Below are 24,627 nucleotides of genomic sequence, written 5' to 3' on the forward strand. Positions count from 1 at the left end.
TTAGACCATAGATGACAGTGCGTTATCCTCAGGGTATGGGCATGCAGCAGAAGTTCGTATTGAAGAGTGATTTACAGGCAGTGCCCCATCTGTAGGTGAGAGGTCGTTGAGCTCTCCAGAGGAGGACAGAGGGAAGGAGGGAGAGAGAGAAATGCCAGAGGAGGGATCAGCGGAGCCAGCAAAGGTGCGGGGTGGCTTAGGGACCAGATTAGGCTCCAGGGTGGCCCTGGCCAAAAGCTGTCTGTCTCTCTCTGAGTCCTCTGTAGGCTGACAATCCTTCTGCCCCTCCCCCTGGCTGTACGAGCCTCGGCCTGACTCAGACTCTCCGTCTGACAGCTCCAGCGGCGGTGAGCTGCTCCCGTCCAGCCTGAAGAGGGAGTCAAGGTACTGGGCAAATTCAAGCACAGCCTTGCTTGGGTTCCCATTGGACAACGGAGCCACTGGAGGAATAGCTAGGGACGGCACTCTCTTTCGCTCTGACTGTGCATCTTCCCCTTCCTTCTCACCCGTCTCCCCATCTTTCACTGTTGCCCACGTTTCTTCCCCATACTCCATCTCCGTGGGGCCAGTCTGTCCACTGAGTGATGTATCTGAACTAGGCTCTTGGCTCTGGATTGACGGCGGCACTTGGCACGCTTCAAGCACTTCTGAAGCCTGCACTTTGCTTCCCCCATACTGGGATGGCTGCGCTATGGCAGTCTGCCCCAGCAGAGGAGGAGAGAGGTGCCTGCTGTAGTGAGCTGTGCCAGGGGAGAGGCGATTCTGTTCCTCAGGGGCTACGATACGCTCTGGTGGGGTGGGGCAGTAGGGGCCGGTCTCCCCCAGTTCCCGTTCGGGAGTGGCCTGACTCAAGCCGTCTGCGGCCAGCAGCTCGGTGCGAGAGCTCAGGGAAGGATTCTCTTCAGGGATGGGAGCGTCAAGGGGGAAGGGCAGGCTTCCCAGGCAGGGTGAGCCTCTCAGGGCGGCAGATGAACGGCGCGAGTCCAGACTGTAGACGGACTCGGCATCAGACAGGCTCTCCATCACAGCCAGCGGAGCTCGGCGGTCCCGCAGTTCAACTGTCAAGCGCTCACGAGCCCCAGTCAGGATAACTGGTACTGGAGGTGGGGGGCACTCCGAAAACCCATCTAGGGAGATCTCAGAGCGAGCACAGGAGCTATGGGATGAGAGGAGAGGAGAGGAGTGGATTGTAGGGGAGAGGAGAAATATAAAGGGTAAAAATGAGAGAGATTATGGTGGAGGAGAGGGAGGAGGCATTAAAAACATGTTGGATAGAAAACAATGGAAAAGGGAGGAACATTGATTTGTGTACAGGGGGGAGAGCAGTAAAAAGTAGGATAATAATGGAAAATTATGGAATACATGTAGGATGGTAAATTTGTTGTGGAATGTATGAGAACCATTTATAAAAATAGGGGGGGGGGGGCGTGGAAATCAACAGAGACAATGCAGAAGAGTGGAATTAGGAGGGAGAGACAGAAGAATGGGAGAAAGAGGAAGGACTATGATTAATTAACAATAACAGTTCTCTATCGAGGCTTTGCATCTCTACTGAACCAGAGGGGCCGAGGAGGGAACTGTATACTACCATAAACAGTAGCACTGCAGTCAGCATGAGTGAGAGAGAGAGAGAGAGAGAAGGGACAGGTGATGATGTTAAAAGCTATCCATGTGACATTATTGAAAACAAGGACACTGTTACATTCTGACAGATGTTGAGTGTAAAATGAACGAGGGAGTGAGTGAAACATAATGAAAGTGCACACACAAACACAGACATGCACAATACTGCCTGTGTACATGCAGTTGCATACATGTACTTTCAGCGCCCATTGCAAACTCACCGAACACTGCTATTCCTGCGGTGGTGTGTGGACGGAGAGGGCTGCTGGGAGTTAGAGGCATCCAAGAAGATGGTTTCTGGGTTCAGGTCAACTTCTGTTGGGCTTACCATGATCTTAGCAGCAGACAGGAGGGCAGTCTTACCCTTATTATAATTCTCAAGTACCTGAGAGAAAGAGAGAGAGAGAGAGAGAGAGAGAGAGAGAGAGAGGGAGAATGAAAAACTGGTACAAACTGCTTCTCTAAAAATTACAAAATTCAGAGGAATGAGGAAGGAAATTTTGAGGCGAAAGTGGTTAGAGGAGGACAGAACTTTATAGACAAGACAGTGTGGCAGGAAGAATGCCAAAAAAAGCCACACTTTACAGGGAGATACAGCTAATCAAAAAAGAACAGCATCGGTAATAATACACAAAACATGCCAAGATGATTTAACATTTCAGATTATCAGTGTCAAGTGTGTGACTATCAGTGAGCCATTTACATTAGTTAATGAATAGCCACCCCATAACATTCATACTGCAAATATAAAAATGAACTGAATAAAAGTCACAGTGTCCTTTAACACCAGCTTACCTCACTGCGAATTCTACACTCTTCAATACAGTGGTCAGATGTATGGTGTAAAATGTATGGAATCAGAGGCTATGATGGGAAGTCACCAACTCAAAAATGTAATTTCCTAAATATAATTCATTTTAGATTAACCATTGATGAAATGGCCTTAAATGGTATGATATAAACATAAACGAACCTTTATTTGTAATTTGCAAGCATGAAGTGTTCACAAACATTTAAGACTACCTAGTGGTTAGTGCTACTCAGATTTTAAATGGATTAGTTCTTATGTAGCACACAATATAAAGCGCATGCTTCATTAGAAGTCAGTGTGCAGTGTTATGTCTCAGACAAATCTGGGTAGTTTATCAAGTGAAACAGAGTAACAGAACACAAATCCAACCTTGTCACACATAAACCAGGTAAACAAACACAGAGTGAATGACTCTATTAAAGTTCGAGTATAAGGTCATTTATATGCCTAAGGCCTCAAAACACACAGCACAAACCAAAAACAAAAAATATCTTAGACTATGTAACATAACAGACATCTACTATCTAACAGCACAAAAATCACAATCTCTCTCTCTCTCTCTCTCTCTCTCTCACAGACACACGCACACAAAAACATTATCAAACAATCAGTCAAGATAGTTTTTTTTTAATAAACCCACACTTGGTAAGTACTTATAATCATGATAATAAAACATTAAGAGCTGAAACAACCAATGTAAACATCACATATTTAATGACAGCAAAAAAGAAACAAAAAATATAAAAGTGACCTTTAATGACACCCAATGTTGTTAGACTGCATATTACTGAAGCAAAAAATAAATACAATGATTGGTGGAATAAAGTATAAAGTACATGTTTTATATCTGAACAACACTGAGAAAATTACACACAACAAAACAGAAGACTGTAAGATGAGAGATTTCTGTGTTCACAAAAATGTCTTTTGGCTAAAAGGAATCCTAGGCATTGTGAGAGGGCTTTGGGGTAGAGGTGCTTGTGTCAGATATTACACTGTGATCTTATACTTGTGCTGGCTGTACATGCTATGAAGTAAACAGACGACAGATATGTGATCCACATAAGAGGACTGGGGTCAGAGTTTAGACGCAAAACCCCACACACCCATTTAAAAGAGAGCAACACAGTTTATAAACACAGGGAAGCACACCCAATCAGAATGACCGCAAAAATGTAAACATAACATTTCACAAACGTGAAACACAGCTAACTTGATGCAAGTGCCACAAGTACAATATCATGTGAAAGAGCAAAAATTCAATCTGAGGACACATCTGGAACATCTCCATTACTAAAGCAGTAAACAACCCACAAAGAAGGAGGAAGAGAGATAAGCGTGAAAAGCTGAAGGCAAAAACATGGTTTCCAACTGCAGGGTCTTAAACATCTCTAAAAGAGGCCAATTTAAAATATTCTTGGTGGGAAACATATAATGAAAGTCGCCTACTCTATTTTAGTAAGCCAAGGTTTGTCAAAATCAGCACCTGATGACATGTCCTATGCTCCTTCAATCCTCTTTGTCATCATTGCTACTTGCAGGGTATCTATGATCACTACCCACCTGATTACACCTTTATTAAATTACAAAAGACTTCCTGGTCCATTCTGTAGAAACTAGGAAAACCAGGCATGCAGCATAACAGCACAGATAAATCTTGATAATGTGAGTGACTAACTGACAGACTGGCTTGAATAGACTGCAGAAAGACTGATAGGCAGACAAACCAATTTCTTGTCTGTTTTTGCTAGTCTGGAATTCAGGATCGTTAAGTGTGTGTGTCTCACTCGCACACTCTTTTTTGTCGATAAACACCATAGATTACAGTTTTCAACCACAATTTGGCAACGTGTTTGAGAAAGTGAGAGCGTGGAGGAAGACCACATCTCAGAACACCAGCAGCTGTGAAACTGAAACCACAGACACAAAGAGAGTAAAGAGATTAGAGCTGCACTAACTAAAAGAGGCACCATTCCCAGCACCCTGCATCTAGAAAGAGAAGAAAGGGTGAGTCAGTGAGGCTGATAGACCTCCATTCCCCGTAATGGGAGCCCTGGGTCGGATGGACCCCTGAGTTTGTTACACAAGCTTACGAGAAGAATATAAGACAAAGCGGCTGATTGTAGCACAGTAAGACAGTAATATTAAAGACTGGAGATATAGCAAGGATAGGAGCTAGGAGTTTTAGGAGAACTGGGTGTTTGAGAAACAGATGGAGTATCCAAGATCTGAGGGCTCTTGAGGACACTTGTCTGAGGCGTGGGGGGAGTATTTAGCGTTTGATGTGGTGTGGAATTATCTGACATCTGATTGGTGGAGAGGGTATTAAACATTTGAGGAGGACTGGAAGTTTCTGATGTGGGAGGGGTTGCTGGGGTACTCTGAGATGCAGAGGGGGTGTTTAATGTTTGAGGAGTACTTGAGGTATCTGATGCCTGAGAGGTGGAGGGGGCATTAAACATTTGGGGAAGATTGGAGGTATTTGATCTTGGAGGGATTGCTGGGACATACAATGTTGCCGATGCAGAGGGAGTGTTTAATGTCTGAGTAGTAATGGTGGTATCTGATGTCTGAGGGGCGGATGGGGTGTTTAGCGTTTGAGGGGTAATGGACATATCTGATGTCTGAGGGGCGGAGGAGGAAATAAGCATTTGTGGAGCGCTAGACGCATTTGACATCCCAGCAGCTGAAGGAGTGTTTAATGTTTTAGGGGTCGTGGGAGTATCTGATGTCTGAGGGATGGAAGGGCCACCTGATGGTGGGGAGGTGGAGACATCTGAGGCATTTAACCCCAGGGCTGACGAGGGGGATTCTGGCAAGACTTGGGTGACAGAGCTATTTGGCAGCGGAGTAGAGGGAGAGGCTGACGCTGGCGAAATTAACTGGTCATTTGACGGTGTGGAGGTTAGGACACTGTTGGACTGTAAGAGGAAATCTAGGTTACTAGACATCTGTTGAGTAACAGGATCACTTGACTGTAGATCAGCAGTGGGTGTATTTGAAGGTGGGGGCATTAATTCAGTCAGTGACTTGGATAAGGCATTTGATATTTGGGGGACTGGAGGGGAGGAGGATCCTAAAGGTGTAACTACAGGAGGAGCCAGTGAGGAATCTTTTGGGGGATCTGATGTTTGGACCATGGAGGAAATGTCCAGGAGTTGGGGTTCAGGAGGGGTGATGGGCACAACACAGTTCTTCTGAATGCAAGGGGATGTGTCTGAAATTAAAGGGGTCGTAGGTGGGTCTGGTGATGGGGTTAGTACAGCACTGATGTTTGTGGGTGTAGCCTCCATTTCTCCAGCCTCAACATTTGTCTGCTCTGAAATGTAAAGTGGGTTTTCCAGCACCTGCAGAAACATACCGACATGTTATCATAAAATTACTTATGAGTGCACACACATACACACACACACACACACACACACACACACACACATACACATACACATACACACACATATACACACACACACACACACACACACACACACACACACACAATTGCAAATGCCTGTGCAAACCATAATTAGTCACTGAAATTAAGATGAAGAAGAGGAGTAAAACAGCAGTAGTGGATTTGCCCAAAGCCCCTGGCATGCAAATGTGATTTGGGGAAAGAAATTTTATCCATAGTGTACCTTTTGCTGCATCACAAACACAGCGCTATCAGCACATAAAATATCTGGCCAGCAATCTCACACGTACAGTGCCAATTGAAGAGAGGTTCGCCAAGCTGAAAAGAAGCATATTTATAGCAGAACCACCAAGATCCCGACACCTCCAAGGTCCCAGCATCTAAAGATGTAGTGATTGGTGCATCACAAACCAGCCATTCTTCACAAACACAGACAATACACACACATACACATACACACACATACACACATTCACAAACCTTGTTGAGGCCCTCCATCACCATGTGGGGCATGTGTTCATTCAACATGGCTGGAGAAATGATGACCTCATCAAAGGCCTTGTTGTCACTCCAGATGGCTGAGTATGTGGGCTCCTCCTGGCCGCAGCTACAGAGAGAAAAAAGCGGGAGCAGTGCATTATTCATTTAGATTAAGTAAGCTTTCACTTTGGAGTTACCCCTGAATCTGTAGTTGAACAGTGAAATATTTCACCCAGTGAGCCCTCCAGTGACAGAAAGCAGTAACTTAACTTGATTTGATCAGGGTGAAATAACAGTTGCTAGAGCTATCCCCCTCAGATAACACACAGTATGCACTTTCTAAGCAGGTCCTCCTCTGTCATCTCCTGTCTGTCTTCTCTTCTCCCTCACCATCAATCTCTCTTTCCTCCTTTGATCTGATTTCTATGCCTTTCTTTTTCTTTTCACATTTTTCAGTCCCTTCCTCCATCCCTCCCTCTCTCTCACCAGGTTTCTGGTGGGTGGTTGTGGACCACATGGATGACTCTGCCGGGAGGATACAGCGGAGTGGAGGCAGACAGGGCGATGCTCAGGTCACTGGGGTGCAGCCAGAGGCGGGAATTTGATGGAGGCACACCTGTGGCAGACTGGGTATCATCTTCAACCGGCAGCTCTGATTTAGGGATACATTTAGTGCCACCAGCAATGATCCTCCACTAAGATAGATAGATAGATAGATAGATAGATAGATAGATAGATAGATAGATAACAGATAAGTGGTGCATCATTTTATCTAATTATGTCATCAAAGCAGCAGTGTATCATCGACCATGCAAAGAAAAAAAGAACCACCTAATTTACTCATGCTTTGCCAACATTATTACGTAACCCTATTACAACTTGTAAAAATTGGAAATTTAAAAAAAGGTTTTAAAAAATAGGGCTGTCATGATTTAACAACTTAGTCGATTAAAATGAATAACTACGAAAATAAATTTACCAAAACTAACAAGACAATCGGGAAGAGGACAATGAAATGCAATGAAACGGATGAGGGTACCATCAAAAACCAACAAAGTGTAAATGGTTTAAGAGCTTTTCAGATTGAAACTAAAAACAAAATGCAGTTGTCTGGCAAGATTCTGAAGTCTGAACTGGTTTACTGTCAGGTTCATAATAGCAGCAGCAGCAGCATCTTAAAAGGCAACATACACAGTTCACCCAAGACTCACCAGACACCTCATAGTAAACTACAGATAGGCTAACAGTCAACTGATTGCATAAATCGGAATTCCAAGATGTCAAATTAAACTGGAGCACAGCATTGGTCTAAACTTTTGCCAAGTCTTCCAATTGCAACTTATGTTACTTTAACTCTACAATAATTTAGTGATAATGTAATCACATTAATGCATAGAATGGAAGAGATATTCTGTTAGTGTGTTGATTTATTTATCCTAACGAATAATCTTTGCCTCATCCACTCAACATGAAAAATGAGAATAATTCATTCTTAAAATTATGATTAGTTGTCCGTATGCACTGGTGATCAGGCATCTTTAAATTCTTCAACTGGAGTCTTTTTGATTTAAAAAAAAGCCTCTAGATGCCTGATTTTCATTGTGGAGCATGAAGGGTTTCACAGGATGACTGCCTTCTTCAGTGTGGGCTATATAAAGAGCACATTTCATGAAACTGATTGAGCAAAAACATGAAGAAATAAAAGACAAGATAAAGAAGGTCCTAATGGTGAGCCAACAGCATTGTTCTCACCACTGATGTGTTGACCAGCATAGCCACAGAGGCTGATCCAGGGGTGACCTATCATTTCCTACGGGATGACTGGGAAATGAAATCCCAGATAACTACAAAAGATTACTACAATGCCTCTTGAGGACAGATACAAAGCCACAAACACTGCATGAAGGCTGATGGAGGTCATAGCCAAGTTGTTTGAAGTGGAAGTGAGCTGGCATGTACTAAGCTGAAGGCTACACAACAGCAAAAGGAAGCACATCAGAAAATGCTGACGCAAGATGTAAGCGCATGCTGGAAAAGCACACACCAGATGATGGCCAGATTGTATGAGCAATGGTGGCCTGTTCTCATGCCTGAGTCCTTGGTACATAACATTGTCCCTACCGCTGCTGCTCCAGATCCCCGATCCAGAAAAGTGAAGTTCTTGTAAGAGCGGAGCATTTGCTCAAGGTCCAGAGCACAATACATGCTGATAATACTCGCATGCTGATATGCTCACTTTCTTTGATGGGAGCCATGAATTGCTCTAAAAGTTGATTAACTCAAAATAATCCTGTTATACAGAGATAGTAAAGAATTCTGAGCTGTGTTTATTATATTTTAGTTCAGTAACCGCTGAAGAGAGCACTTTTAAAAAGGCACATTTTCATTTGAAGAGCTTAAAATGCTACAGCTATTTACAAAAGGTTTTCTTAAGAAAGCCTTCTGAATAGCTTGTCGTGCTACATGTAAAACTTTTTTAATCGAATACCTTTTTCAGTATTGTGAAACCCACCCTGTTTATAATTTTTTAACACATTGATTGTTAGGAATTCTGTACTTTCTACACTATAATCAGTTCACACTGGAGGCCGATGAGAACACATCTCATTTCACCTTAAGAGCTTTAACGGCTATACCTGTTTATACACTTTTTTAAGAAAGCTGTTCTGAATTCTAGTTTAAAATCCTAGATAGTGTTTATATTTTTATAACGTCTTTTTTTAAGGCTTCCTAGCTTGTTAGGTTCGTACAGTGAAGTATTTTGGAAACCTTGAAATGCTATGCCTAGTTTGTGATTGTTCTGATACATCCATTTTTAACATATAGCATTTAAAAAGAAATTCGAATCATTCAATTAATCATTGAAATATTCAGCAGATTACTCAATTAACAAGATAATTGATAGTGATAACCTGCAAAAACACCAAGGTTACCACATCAGCACAGATGAGCCTTCAGATATCCAGAAATGATCTCTTTTACAAGAGCAAAGACAGACATAACTTCACCCGATTCTCTCACCTATTTTGATGCATATTATGAGGCAGGTACCACTTGATAGCTCTTTAGTAGCAGTTCATTAGAATAAAACATTTCGAAGCATCATGCTTACAGTATGTGTTTAAGGAGAACAGACACATTTTGTCAGTGTGGCTCATAAGCTCACCAGATGAAAGGTGAAATGCGCTTGGTATTTGTCATGGAACTGTATGAAATTACAGTGACAGTCATGCGAGTTGTGTGTGTGTGCTACTTGTGTGCAACTATGCAGATATTTCACCTTTGGTTTGTCACTCTTCTGCAGCACTTCAAGTAGGTGACGACGGAACCCCTCAAGCTGAGAGAGACCGATCCTGAATGAACAAGTAGCGAGAGAATAAATTAAACTTGTAGCAAGTACATACACAAAAAGCCAAAACTAAAACAACAGATCTGAGACTAACCTTGGGACGAGGTCCTTTCCCAGCACCACCGAGGTGACAAACTCTTTTGAGTACTCCATTGCATCCTCACTGCATAAATGACAGAGGCGGAAGAGGGTGAACCAGACTGGAGAGGTTTTCCTTTTTACCTTGTTTGCATTAACATCTCTCTAGTGTCCATTCTACCTTCTTCTTTCCTCACAGCAGAATAAACCTGTCATTCAGTTTGTGCTGCAGAAGCGCTCTCAAAGGAATCAGGCCACCAAATCTCAAACAGATTCAAATACCGGTCCACAGACAGCGCTGAGAAACAACATGGCATCTGCTCACACAGTGAGTGCAGGAACCTCAGGGAACCCCTGACTGAAATAACACATTTGCCTTGCATATTACAACTGGCTAGGAGCTGTGCTTTTCATGCACAGAAGCACATCAAGAATAGCACTAGTACGCTTACACAACTCATGCCTATTATTAGGCCCATTCTGATGATTAGGGAACTTCAGTCAGATCGAAAACCCTCTAACCTCCTTTTTCTAATTTCCATCAGCAGCAACAGAGAGAACTGACTGAGGATGAGGATGATGTTGAGGATGAGATGTACTTGACAAACCTGAGAAGGCCACCAGGCGGAGAATAGGAGTAGCAGTGTAGTGTGGGGTACTGGGGTCGGAGAAGGAAGGAGAGAATGGCAGCAGTGCCAGCACCAAGAGAGTGGCCAACGATCACCAGTCCATAGTGCATTGTTCCTTTCCCCTAAAAGAGAAAGACACACTTTCACACAAACACGCACATACACGTGCACATGCACCAATACTCACATACCCGTGCTCACTCACTCAACCACTTATTCAAGCCCTGACTGAAAACACATAGCATGGAGGACAACAATGTCAACAGCAAAGTCATGTACCAAATCTCTCCCAAAGGCTTGAGACAGAATCATCTCCTGCTCCAGTTTCTTCTTAATGTACTCTGCTGAGTAAACCATTCCCTGACAGATAGAAAGAGAGATTTACAGAGATGATAGATACATATTTTATTTTCATTTTAGTACAAGTATGAAACTATAAAAGTGTTTTAATATTTTCGTTGTGGGAATGTGTGTTTTTCTGGCCACAATAATTTCTAAATATAGAGTTTGTTTTTAAGCAGAGGAGAATGAATCAGCTTTTCCGTGTGTGGGGAGGTGTGAGAGTATGTGTGTCTTCATGTGTGTACCTTGTGTCCAAGCCAGGTGCCGTGCTGTTCCTCCACAGGCAGACGCTCAGAGTCTCCAGTGAGATCAGTTAGAGCATCCTGAAAGAGAAAAAAAAATCAGAGAGTGAGCTATAGAAAACAATACATTTTCTAAAAATTACTACATGAAACTTAATCAATGAGTAAAAGGAAGAAAAATAAAATGAAGAGTGGGTGTTGGTAAGAAAAGGCGAAAAGATAGATGAAAGAGACACCGGGAGACCAGATGATTGTGCAGTGTAGTTCTCCTCTGTTATGAGCAGTCATGTAAAGCCAAGCTGTGGACTGCATCAAACAGCAGCTCAGGTCTGTGAGTACTCACTTTAGGAGATAACGTCCCCCGGATACTAATGATAACTTTCTTCTTCCCATGGTCTACTGCCACATAGAAAGGCGTTTCATAGACCTGAGAGACATAGAAGATTTTCAAAACAGAAGATTAATCAGAATTTCATATTTCACCTATTACATGCTCTACACCAGGGATTCCTGAAGACCCTCTCTACTCTACACATGTGTCAGCAAGACCTAAAGTTTTGTGTTTGAACTGTAGGAAACGTAAATTAATGTTGTGAGAGACTGTGTGTCTTGTTGAACTGTGCGGGATTCTCACCGCGTCATGGCAGGATGTGTAGACGATTTGGACCTGTTTGAGGTCTCGGTCCAGGAACTGACGGCGTATGGCCAGGACGTTACAGCCACAGCAATTGTCTTCCTCTACAGTCACTGACTGAGAGAGACGCGAGCCTGACACAGACGTACAGCTATGGATGGGGAGAGGGAAAAGAGAAAGACAGAGAGAGACAGATGTATTTCACAGATAATGCTAGAATAGAATTCTCTTAAGCTGTGCAGTGCAGTGTCTTTGTTGAGGTTGAATTCAAAGAGTTGAGTGAGACAGAAGCAGTTGATTGCAGGGTGACTCACGGACAGGAACTGACTAGTCTGCAGAGACCACAGGCAGGCTCCCTAAGGAGATACATGGGCCAGCCGTACGCTGCTAGGGCAAAGAGCATGTAGTAACACACCTCTTTATACATGGCCATCTCGGTCTGTTTGTACAGGAAAGAGAAAGAGACAATCCCTCAGTTAGCAAAACATACACACACATGTATACACTAAGACATGCTCATAGTGTGTTTGAAAGAACTACGGCATTCAATTTTAGGAATTCTTATACGAATCTTCTTTGATTCACAAAAAGTCCAGAAACAAACATTCACAGTTACACTGCATACGACACACATGCGCACTCACCGAGTTTTTAAGGTCCAGGTATCTGGTGTTGCGGGTCACAGGCATTCCAGACAAGAAGGCTATGATGTCATTGCTTGACTAGGGAGGAGACAAAACACGAGCATTTTGACACACTGCAAAAACCCTCAACATGGACATTTATAATAGTGACGCACTAACAACCTGTCCTGCTCTTCTGCTGCACTCCCCCATCCCTGATTTTTAATTTTGCACCCATCATTCAAATGTCATGGGTGACACCCTTTAACTGCTGTGAATAACGGTGGTTAACTGTTATAGAGGACAGCCCATTATGCTTGATTAGGTTTGAGACGTAATAAAAACCTGCGTGAAAAATGTCTTGCTGAACCTTAACCTCTGTTACGCGTTTTATTTTATTACTCCTAGTGTGTGCCATGCTTAGAGTTGGTCCAGTGTCATACCTGATCCAAGATGGCAGATCTCTTTGCCCTCTGTCTCTGCCTAAGGAGCACAAGGCCAGCGATAATGTCACTTGGTACAATGTCCAGATCCCTGAAGAACTCTGCAAACAAACTAGCCACCTCTGAGTAAGCATCCTGACAAAGAGAGATATTAAGTCAGTGAGTGAGTGAGTAAGCCTTCCAACTGAGTCATATCTATATTTATAGCCCTGTATAAACATGCCATAAACATGCAAAATGTGTGAATTAAACCCACAGATTGTGTATCCTGTGCTCTGGTGCAGCACATAAAGAACTTGAGCCTTCTACTCCAACTGCTGGCCTGGCCCTCCTCCAGCCTGTGTCTGAGAAGGAGACAGACACACAGATGGTCACGGTAAATGGGTATCAGCGCTAAGCTGGTAATGACGTGTTAGCGATCAGATGTTGCAGCAAGCTGAGCTGCAGGGCATCTGATATATCCCCATTTTTTTCCAACTTAAGATTTTTTTTCACCAAATGACAATTATTTTACACCATACAGCATTAGGTGAAATTAGGAGATATGACCCTTGAAACAGCAGTTTTGGACAAAGGTGTAAGAGCAGATGTAATTTAGCATGGATATGCCAGGGCAGAAACCCAGAAAATCAGATGGAGCTTAAGGTACGAGTGTAGCTCAGCATTGGTATGTGTGGGTGGTACCTGAGGGTGTAGGTTGTTAGGTTACGCTGGCGACGACGGGTAGCTTTCAGCTTGACAAACGTCCGTCCCGTGGGATCAAAAGTGCACATCAGGGTGAAACACACACTGAAGATCACTAACCAATTGCACACGACAATTCCTGAAAGGAACCAGGACACATAAGTTCAAGGTAAGCTTGACTGACGGCTCAATCAACATTTTGAACGATGGTCACAGCAGTTAACTTCCTTTCAACTTCCTCACGAGGTTAATGTAAGATGGTGTCCTACCCAGAGCAAGGTTTTTGGCAGTAACATCAGAGCAAGGCTGATAATACTGCACCAGCCAGGCAATGCCCACTACAGCATACACAAACTCCACAAGCAAGATTGCTGCAGACAGAGAGACAGAGAGCAGGTGTGTGAGTATGCACTTCTATCTATGTTACTTCATCAAATGATGATGAAGAGATCACGCTGTGTGTGTGGAACTGCAGTTTTACCATGGTCATGCCGTAAACGTGCAAGTTTGCACGACTTACCAAGTCGTATATAGATGACGTACTGCACAGCCTCTCTGGGCTGCGTGTATAATATACTGCCTCTCATGCTCAGCCACATGATGGCGCTCTCACAGATCAGGCAGCTCACCAGAATGCCTAAGTAACCGCGGCCGTGGTCCACCAGGGTGACAGAACATGACTGATCTGGGCCGTACGGCAGGCCGAACAGAACCACAGACAGGACCACCAGCCTAGGAGGGGACAAAGCATTAATTTATACATTCGGTTAAAATCCACTGTTAAGCAACCACAAAAGCAGTCCTGCTCAGCCTTACACAACTCTGTCAGGCTTTCTTGATGTTTACCAAATTTGTTCTGCTTTTTTCAGTTTCAAATGTTTATGGTGTGCTATATTTCAGTAAGCAACATTTGAACAGACACAAACATACTCAAAGACAAAAGCATACTCACCATACGCAGTGCAGTAGGAAAAGAAAAAGAGCGGGTAACACCAGGTCATCACTGCCGACTGACCAGCGCCGCCGAAACATTACCATGCCCGGCATCACTGCCCTAAAACACACACACACATACACACACGCAGGCACGCACACACACACACACACACACACACACACACACACTGATACATGAGAACACAAACACCACAAAGTACCAAAAAACTTACCATGCCCGGCATCACTGCCCTAAAACACACACAGATACGTGAGAACAAACACACCAAACCATTACCATGCAACACAATAAGAATACACACACCACTAAAGAACCTGAAAAACATTTCCATGTGTAGCATCACTGCCCAAAAACACAGACCAGAGTCATGAGAACACACACCCTCCGAAGTGTTATGACCCCGAGTCATAAGAGTGTTAATTGTGTTTTCTGTATTTTGTTGTTTTTCTCCCCCCGTCTGAGGATTGTGCTGTTTGCCCAATCCGATGTGTTTCCCCCTGTGTGCTTCTCTGTCTCTTTTAATATACTGAGTTGTAGGTGGCGGCTGGGGATAGGCTCACAGATGGATGGCGCCGTTTTCTTAAAAAGACGCTCCTCCAACGCCTCTCGCTCCTGCTTCCCGGGCTCCCAATCGGACCGTGCTGGCTATGCCGATTCTGTTACCGTGTTTTCCACTTTGGCATTCGTTGCACATATTGTAAATAGTTTTTGTGAGAACAGTCCGTTAGTTTGTAGGGGTGAGAAGCCTTTTTTGTTGATTATTCATTTGCTCCTCTTTTGAGTTGGGGAGTTAGGTAAGGCCTCTGTATTTCCTTTTTCCTTTTGTTTTGGGGAAATAGGTTATTTAGTTAAACTTCATGGACTGTTTGTTGTTTTGGCCATGCTCACCCTGACATCACCAGTATCACTGTAAATAAATCACTTTGCGTGTGGACTGTATTCGTAGTAGCACGGGTTGTACTTGGGAGTGGGGAAAGACGGAGACACTTTGTTCTGCTCAGTTACCCCTGGGCTGAGCATAACAAAAGGAACCAAAAAAGCCCAGTCTTATGCCATGTAACCAGTTGCACCATACAGCACACTTCCTCCAGTGTCACCAGCGACACACACTAAACACACACTGACCACAACATAAGCAAAGGGGCTGGGAGCACTTGATTAGAATTTCACTTCTCCAAAACAGAATTAAAAATAACTGCAAAGCAGAAAGAGACTAAATGAGAGGGCAGAAAAGGAGAGAGAGAGCGGGGGGGGGGATTTATATATCTATACGTTCTCTCTCTCTTACTCAGCTGCCCCATACTCTTTTCCCAGGTTGTGACCCATCATATTTACTGTAAAGATCTGACAAAATCTCAATCCCTGGCTACACAAGGAGTATGAAAAAATAATATAATAAAATAATATAATAAAAAAAAAAATTTAAAAAAGGAGTATGGGGAAATGTACATGTAAGCAGGTGTTATTCCCCCTCTGGCCACTAGGCGGTTACCATTGTCAGTCAGGCATTCCTGTCATCTAAAGTGGAATTAAATGAGCAGTGCTGACCATCAATGGCTCTATGACATATGAGAAAACTAATAAATACGTACTGTTAAATAGGCATTGGTTGACTTCACCTGGGTCAAAGAAAGGTTAAGCTTGTTGTGCTCATCTAGACTGGGGTGGCCAAAATGACACTGAGGAGATTTACATCACTGGTTTTCTGACATTTCAAAAAGAGGAAGAAAAAACATGACAGAAAATGTCAGATTATTCACCATGCCCTGACAGGCCATGGTTTTCATCTCTGGGGACAAAGTGTACAAAGGTTATTTAAGAATATATTAACAAACTCTAAAATGTGTATTACATTTCAATCTTGCTCTTGGGATTGCTTTCAATTGCCGATTTTCTAAAGGTAACCCACAAAATCAAAGTTCTGTCTTTATCTTTTCACTTCATACATGTTCCAGTGCCCATATAAATGACATTTGTGTTATGCCAGACGAGACAAAGAGGACATGGAGCCTTTGTTTAATGACTAACACTGTCTTACTATTATAATTCCACACAGGGCAGGTGAATGATAAAAAGAATGGTTCTAAAAAGGAAAGTCAAAGTTAAAGAAAGTGACAAAAAAAGAGAAGGAAACAATTACATAAAGTACTTACACTGAAAATGACCATATTTAGTGAGAGTTTACGCGCACTCTATAAAAACACATGGATACCAGATGGTTCTGAAAATGACACAGAATGGAACAGCTTGTAAGCAGTAAGAAAGCAACGTGTCCTGAATAGTGACAGTTGGGGAACGCATAGTATACATACCATTTCCTCATAACCAGGTATGTGAGCGTATGTACAGTGTGCGCGCGTGTGTGTGTGTGTGTGTGTGTGTGTTTGTGTGTGTGTGAGAAGGATAGTGACGTACAAGATCAGCTCTGACTCAGACAGGTTTTGGAGTGCTGTCCCTGTCCTCTGTCTATTCTTAGCTATAGTCATGCTTTGTTACTGTTGATTAGGTAAGGTCTATGGTGTTGTGGAGCAGCTGGGTGACATGGGTCCCCAGGCACTCTTTCAGTCTGGCTAATGGATGTGTCCTTGAGGGGCACACTGTCACTAGGCTCAGTCTATCCCTGGTGATGATCCGCCTCACTACATACTGTCAGTGGCCCTAACCTGTGGCATCATTCAAGGAATATCATTATTTTGACAGGAAACAAATGAAATAAAAGTGCACTTTTTGGGCTTCTCAGTTGCTTTCTCACTGCTGATCAAATAGTTACAGCCATTTTCCAAGAGAAAAAGAGTGATAGAAGGACATAATGAATTGAGTATAGTTTGTAGCACACTTCTCACTTCATTCAACACGGTCAGTCAAAGCACTGTGAGCTGGCCTCGTCGTGGACTGGGACACATATCCATGGCAACCCTTTGTTGCCCTCTTTCAATTACAGTCACCAAAGCAACTGATGTTAAATATGTTAAACCAGTAAACTTCTCATTGTAGAGGAGAGGGTACGCGTCGATGTGTCTGTCATTTTTCTTCTTTCTTGACTGCCCCTGCATCATTCATTCATTTTCTAAGCTGTTTATCCTAATTAGGGTCACAGGGTGTGCTGGAGACTATCCCGGCGCTCAATGGGCAAAAGGCAAGGAAACACCCTGGACAGGTCGCTAGTCCATCACAGGGCAGACACACAGACAAATACATTCACACCTAGGGGAAATTTAGTATCTCCAATTCCCCTGTCTTACATGTCTTTGGACTGTAGGAAGAAACCAGAGCTGGGAATCAAACCCAGGACCTTCTTGCCGTGAGGCGACAAGACTACCCACTGCACCACCATGCCACCCCCCTGCATGACTAAGCACTCCAATTCATCATGCTATAACAACTGATAAAACCTATGAGTTTGTAGAAGGAAGGGTAAAATAAGGGAAACACCAAACAACTTGAACACCTAACACAGAATCAGCTGCATGAGCCATTTCAAATCATTCAATACAGACCTGAGCGGAGTGTTAAATCATGCCTCAAGAAACAGAGCGCAGAGCTCTCAGAGGGATGATGACATTTAAATCTGGCAACCCGGAAGGCCATGAGGGATGTTTTATTTCATCCTGGTGTTCAAGAAACTACTGTGCCATTACAGTCATTACAGGAACATACTGGGGAAATAGCATTCGTACCTAAGGTCTCACAAGCATGCCTAAAATGAGTTTATACTATTTGGCCGTCATTCTACCTGACAGAGCAATTATGAGTCTCAGATGATGGCTGTCCAGACTGTTCCAGGTCCATTATCACATTTAACCACTGATAACAAGTGATGTGGGTTGAAGGCACTTTCGCACTTTCTCCACACATAAGCGTACCTGGATGTAGGAAAAATATAAATAAATAATATAATTCTATAAAATAACTAAAAACTACATAAAAAATAAGACAACTCATCAGACTGTGTTAATTAAACAGATCACTGATGTGGTTTTGTGTTCGTTTCTGAGGTTTTCATTGTAATTCTGTTGTAATTGTTTTCGCAGGGTTTTTTTTTTCTTTTTTTTAGCTGCCGTCCTGAGCGCAGACTTGTGACCAGTGCTCCTCTTTTCTCTTGCCTTTTCCTTGTTTTTTCCTTGTCATGATTTTTGAAACTGTACACTTTTGTCTCGTTAAAGAATTTTTAATCTATGCACCTGCAGCTCAGTCAATTATTGATCAGTTATTCTGCCATTTTCCAACTCTTTTAGATAATGCACAATTTAAAGTGCAGACTTCTTCTATAGCTGCAGCAGACTGAAAAACAGTATTTATCTTAATGTGACTCACTTGTGTTGCTGCTTTCATAATTTATGATTTAGTTACTTTGACATTCACATACAGGAGGTGGACAAAATATCACATGAAGGGGACTCAGTGTGTGACTGGGTATAAATATATTAACTATATATATCAACTATATATAATTATACAAACTGTAAATTTAACCACTAACATCACTCCTTATATTCTGATAGGTTCCTAGTTTTCTTTTTTGTTCTATGACTTTTACACAGACACATAAAGTTTCTCTCGCCCCATCTGGCACATGTATCTCTCCTAAGCCGCTCTCTCAATTCGATTCTGTCACACTCATCACAGCACTAAAACAGCAGGTACTCTGTCTGACAGACAGTATCATTGTCTATACACATTGACCAAAGTGAAAAGTGAGAATGATTATTGACATGCATATGTCTGTAAACAAGTGCCTTAAGAATCCTTGGGGTGCTACAGAAACCCAGCATTGTTCTCTTAAAGTCTCCCTTTGCATATTGTATTAAAAGCTGTTCCGTTAAGAGATGCTGCTAGTGTTACTTGAAAATCCTGACTCTGTTTCCACGTAGGAAGATAAAACGCCCTACAACCCATAATTACTCTGGTTCGTCACTGTGATGCCTGTCTGATCAAACCTCCATCTATGTATTTGTGTCTATTTGTGTTTAACACCTCCCTGAAAGCGAATGGCATGAGTTGATTTTGTGGAATGCATTTGACGGGTCCAGACAGGTCTGCCCAGAGCTGTCCACAGACTTGCCTGTGTGTGCGTGATCCTTTATTGAATGTGGTTCGCGTCCTCTGCGATACATCCTGATTCTCAGTGATTTTACCATCAGCAGTAAGACATATGCTGTCAGGGATGCAGCAGGGTGTTCAGCTAATGCTAAACTGCACCTGCTGGGAACCAATCCACTCTCTGTCCCCTCAGCAGAGGGCTAAACTGCAAACTTCCAACACCAGCAGAAAAACAGTGCCTGTCAGACTGCAGTGGACCTTTGGAACTGTATCTGCACCGTGTCTTGTGATTTTCACATACCTGCAAAATATGTTTAGATGCAAGACATCTTCCCCGCTCTCTCTCACCAATGCTAGGCTTTGCTTTACTCTGAGCCACTGTGTATGTGGGTCAAAGTGTTGCTCTAAATATCTGTTTGCTGTGCCTACATCCTCCCTCTCGATCTTTCCTCCCATCTCCCTCTGCCATCTATGTTCCAATACACCCTTTAAAAAAACAATCAACCAGTCAGTCAGGATGTGTAGGGGCAACTGTACATACACAAACGAATATAAACGCACACATTCACCACACACACACACGCATGCATGCATAGATACACATGCACGCACACACAGCAAACCAAACAAAAAAAAAACAAGCACACATATTGGATTTTTACAGAATAAACTTTGTTTTCACCTGACTAGAAACGGGATCTTATCACAAGATGATACAGAAAATGAGTTCACTCTACTGTTTGCCCGAAAGCTCCACTGCAGTGATGGATCAGGTGACTTTTCTGAGATGTGTGTGTTAACATATAATATGACAGCTAAGGCTTTAAGGATACACTTGTGTGTTGTCATTTTCTGCCTGCTCGGGCACGCTCACACACCCTCACATTATCTGTCTCTCTCTGTCTCTCTCTCTCTCACACACACATGCACACTTACACACTCGAACACATGTGCACACACACATGCCCGCACACACGCACGCGCACGCGTGCACAGGCATGCACACACACACTCACACACACAAGAGAGTGGAGCTGGAAGAGGTGAAAAGGACTGAGAAGGAGTGGGTGGCAGTGGGAGTGAAAGACAGAAAGAGAGCAGGAGAGAGAGAAAGAGAAGGAGAGCATGTAAGCGGTACATGGCAGTACACAGCCAGAAGGGAGAAAAAAGGAGCGGGTTCATGCCAAAATCTTAATCTGGATGTGTTAGATTAGGAATGGATGAAGAGGGAGAAGACTCTTCATCCTCAGTGAAGACATATAGTGTAAAACACACTGCAGCTGGCTTCCAACTCAAAACTCCTTTCCAATTATGAATAGTGAATGAGAGTGTAGGAGGAGAGAAAAAGACTGAGAGAGATAGTCTGCATACATGTGTGTGTGTGAGAGTGAGTGAGAGGGAGAGACAGAGAGAGGGAGAGAGAGAGAGAGAGAGAGAGTGCTAACACACCAGTGAAGCATTAAGAGAGATGGATCTGAAAGACAAAAGATGCAATATCACGAGGAGAGAGGTGAAGCGGTGCAATAACGTTTACTATGGTAATAATATTGATCTGAACTTACATTCTCATTTCCCTATTTGGCTACTACCATTGTATTTTGAAGGATCCAATGTTATTCAGTTTCCTAACACCAAAGGCAGTATGAAATCCATGAACTGAAAAAAGATTTAAAAAAAAAGAGCAGAGGACCAAAAGAAACACACAAAAAAAGACTGTTTAACAGAAAATGGGCAGGAGCTAAAGAGTTTGACGATGCAAGAAATGTATCATGTACAAAGAAAAAAAATGAAAGTGCAGTAAAAATAAAGAGGAATGGAACGAAAGAGTTCCGAGAGAGAGCGATGGATAAAAGGGAAGAGACAGATTTGCAGGAAGGAGCATGACGTATAGAATGCATGTGCGCAGTGTAAATCAGGGTGAAAAGGAAAAGAGGAAGCAGAGGACAGATGAAGAACAAAGGGTGATATTAAAAATAACGAGGCAAAGGGAGGGTGAGAAACAGTATGGAGCTGGTGATGGCACAGAGCTTCAAAGGAAGTCAGCCGTCAACTCTGCTAAACAAATTTGACAGCTGCTTTCGAGCCATATAGCATGCACGCTTTAAGGTTAACACTAATTCACATATACTCAACTCTATTATCATCAGGAAATACGACAGACTATACAGTACGTACAGAAGGGATGCATCACGGGCCTTATTGCCGTATGTTAAAAAATATCATTCCGGGTAGTGAGCACAACCTATAATACACTGACAAGCCACTTAATTACAAATGCCAACCTTGTAGGTACACCTTGTAGATGTACAGTTAGAAACTATGGCCCATCACTGTCATGCACAGGTTGCGTTAGCCATCCTCAAGCCCTTCAGTTTGTGATCACAAGCCCTAGCAATTCTGTTGTGTCTCATACATTCATACACCCAGTATGACACACATTAAACCATGCCACTACCATGTCAATGTCACTGCTGTCTTCAGTATGGTCTGCCACTCAAACAATACCCAGGCAGCAGTGGTTCTGTGGTCAGAAACAGACAAATGATAAAAAGGGTGGAGCATGGCTGACAAATTGTGCATGGTAACAAATGGGCTACAGTAGGTAATTGTACACCTTCATAATGTACCTTTAAGGTAGGTATACCTCATAAAGTCACCACTGAATGTAGGTCCAGGGTAGGTGTTTCTAGTAAAGTGGACAGCGAGTGTATATAGAGGTGTATTAAAACAAGTTTGACACTATGTGGCATGACCACTGCTGTTATTTTGAAATGATGGTGTGTTGCAACGTCTGACAGCAAGTAACCAGAGAGACCTAGAACACAGTGGAATCTCATTAGTTTCCAGTTCTCTTCCGCCAAATCCACAGCCGAGAGACACCACTGCATCATACATCACATCAAACACCATGATGCATAAGCCTTCACACAGTGGGGTTTGAATCCCTCCCTGAATTTAGGATGTCTGCTTTTCTATATGATTTTATAGGAGTCAATAACTGACAGATATATTGACTGATTCCCCTCCCAAACACACCCTCTTATGCTCTTTAGATTATGATGTAAGGCCACGTAATAAAACAGATCACCTGGGCCCGCTAAGCTATACTATGCTCTGTTTCCTATTACCATCATGGAAATTAGCTCAAAGACCAAAATTAGTTATCCGATTTTAGTTATGGAGATGCCTGGATGACCAAAAGCATGAGGGTGGTCAAATCATAGATTTCCATCCAAGCGGAATGAAAATACTGAATGTTCCAAAGTTCGCTCTTAGTAAATGTTTTTCATGCTTTTTTAATGTTTCCTGACATACAAAGCACGGGTGACATACCGTGCAATTGCCATATGTTTGTTCCATTAACATAGATGGAAGACTTGACAGTGATTAAACTTAAACATGCTGCAAGCACAATTCAATGAGAGCACTGCTGTATATGCAAAGCTTGCTGCTCTGAGGGTAACTTCATGTTGCTCACATTTTCCTAATAAAGAGAGATTATTCAGTCTGAATAGGGGATTCTGCCCTAAAATATTTATTGGTAATTTGCCATGACTCAGTTCTTATATCCGTAGACTGGTTCGTCAATCTAGCTGATTGTGTATTGCACGGGATGTCTGGGCAAACTGGCAGTAGAACGGCTGAGACTTTCACAGCACCATATGAGATTTTAAAATGGCTAATCATAATTTAATGGGCTACGCAAGGTCTCCAGCTCATGTCAAGATCCCTGACGCATTTCAAAGATGCAATAATTTACACATAAAATAAAGACACCCATCCCCCCACACACACATTAACTTTATAATTATGACCATTATGACTGCATTTTCGAATCTCTGTGGGTTTGGCTGCATCTCCATTAGTGATACCCATCCCTTATGGAACTGTTGCTCTATTACGTGGTCTGTGCAAAAGACAGAAGACTTCCTAGCCCTGGATGGATTACTCTGCGGTGCAGGCAAAACACTGACATACAGAAGGTCCTGCATATAAACCCCAAAAGTCAAAATTTGTAGCCGTCTCCCAGACAGAAAAACTAGTATCTGTGTAGTAGCACTTTCAGTTTTTAACCTGAACATTCACCTCACTAATACACCAAAACCAAATCTCTTCTTGTTGTTACATGGTTATTCAAAGAGAGAATAACTCCCCAGTACTGTGTTTGTGTGCTGTGCATATCTGTAGTGGGTTTACATTAAGAACTACACAGAACACATCCTGCATGAGCACAAAACACGTTCAGGATGTGAAAGCAAATGGGGCTGTAATCAGTGTTATTACTATGTGAATCCAGAATGGGGAGGAAATTATGTTTTTTTTTTTTTAAAGACAACAAACACAGTGGTGAAGGAAGGTGAGGATTTCAATACGGGAATGCAGAAAAAGACATACCGAGCATTCATGACCAGCAGTAAAAGTGTCATGAAGAATATACACACACTCTCTTTCTTTCCCTCTCTCTCTCTCTCTCTCTCTCTCTCTCTCTCTCTCACACACACACACACACACACACACTCACACACACAATTAAAAAAGATAGAATAATGCAAAAATAACGCGATTAATGCATATGCATGTTAAGGCACAGAGTGCCCAAGTGAGTTGTGCGTTGTGGTAAACATCGCATTATTTTATCTATCCAAGTTGTTTCACGACTAATGATATTCATAATGATGACAACACTCCCTCTCTATAACAGGCACTCACCTGTATTATGACGGTGTCGTCCTGAGACCCACTGCTTTGGTTCTGTTCTCACTCCCATCCTCCGAAAAGCTACCCGGAACACACTGTCAAGCTGACCCAAACGATGTCCAACGCCGAGGTGACGCGGCTGAAGAGCCGCTAAAACCAGCAAACGTTTCTGTCGACAGCGACAGGGCTTGCGTACAGAGCAAACACGAATTCCCAAAAACAAACCCCAGGTGAATGTCTGAGCTAATATGCCCTTACAAATTTGTTCATACTTTGCAGTCCGACTCAGTCAAATCTCGTGGGGACATAATTGTATCAGCAGCGTAGGTAGTCCAGCTGATATTTCTGACACTCGTTGCGCGCGTCCGTTTCACTGGCCGACTCTGAAACGACGTCGATATTTACGCTGTTCTTATCTCTGCATGCCAATGCGACAGTCACTCCATGTTCTACGTCCGACAGGTAAAGATACTTATCGGCACGCAAAATTTACGCCTGTTTCCACAACTGGGTGTGACATTTCCTCAGCCGTTACGGACAAGTCACGAAGGCAGTCGGGGAACGAACAGCGGTGGGTC

At 42.9% G+C, this 24,627-nt stretch overlaps 1 protein-coding gene across 1 annotated transcript; it reads right to left on the reverse strand.

Moving 5' to 3' along the window:
- Positions 1 to 24,100, reverse strand: dagla (diacylglycerol lipase, alpha). The gene is made up of 20 exons (XM_030794474.1): positions 24,062 to 24,100; positions 14,306 to 14,407; positions 13,874 to 14,085; positions 13,623 to 13,724; positions 13,354 to 13,492; positions 12,926 to 13,013; positions 12,670 to 12,804; positions 12,248 to 12,325; positions 11,916 to 12,042; positions 11,604 to 11,755; positions 11,313 to 11,396; positions 10,973 to 11,050; positions 10,665 to 10,745; positions 10,365 to 10,507; positions 9,773 to 9,841; positions 9,610 to 9,682; positions 6,816 to 7,024; positions 6,330 to 6,462; positions 1,845 to 2,008; positions 1 to 1,156 (listed from the first exon to the last, which is right to left on the reverse strand). The coding sequence occupies exons 2-20, from the start codon at positions 14,398 to 14,400 to the stop codon at positions 1 to 3; spliced, it is 3,318 nt and encodes a 1,105-aa protein (XP_030650334.1). The 5' UTR covers positions 14,401 to 14,407; positions 24,062 to 24,100.
- Positions 24,101 to 24,627: the final 527 nt, after the last annotated feature.

The sequence above is a fragment of the Chanos chanos genome, chromosome 2 (genome assembly GCF_902362185.1).
Source record: "Chanos chanos chromosome 2, fChaCha1.1, whole genome shotgun sequence".
NCBI lineage: Eukaryota > Metazoa > Chordata > Actinopteri > Gonorynchiformes > Chanidae > Chanos > Chanos chanos.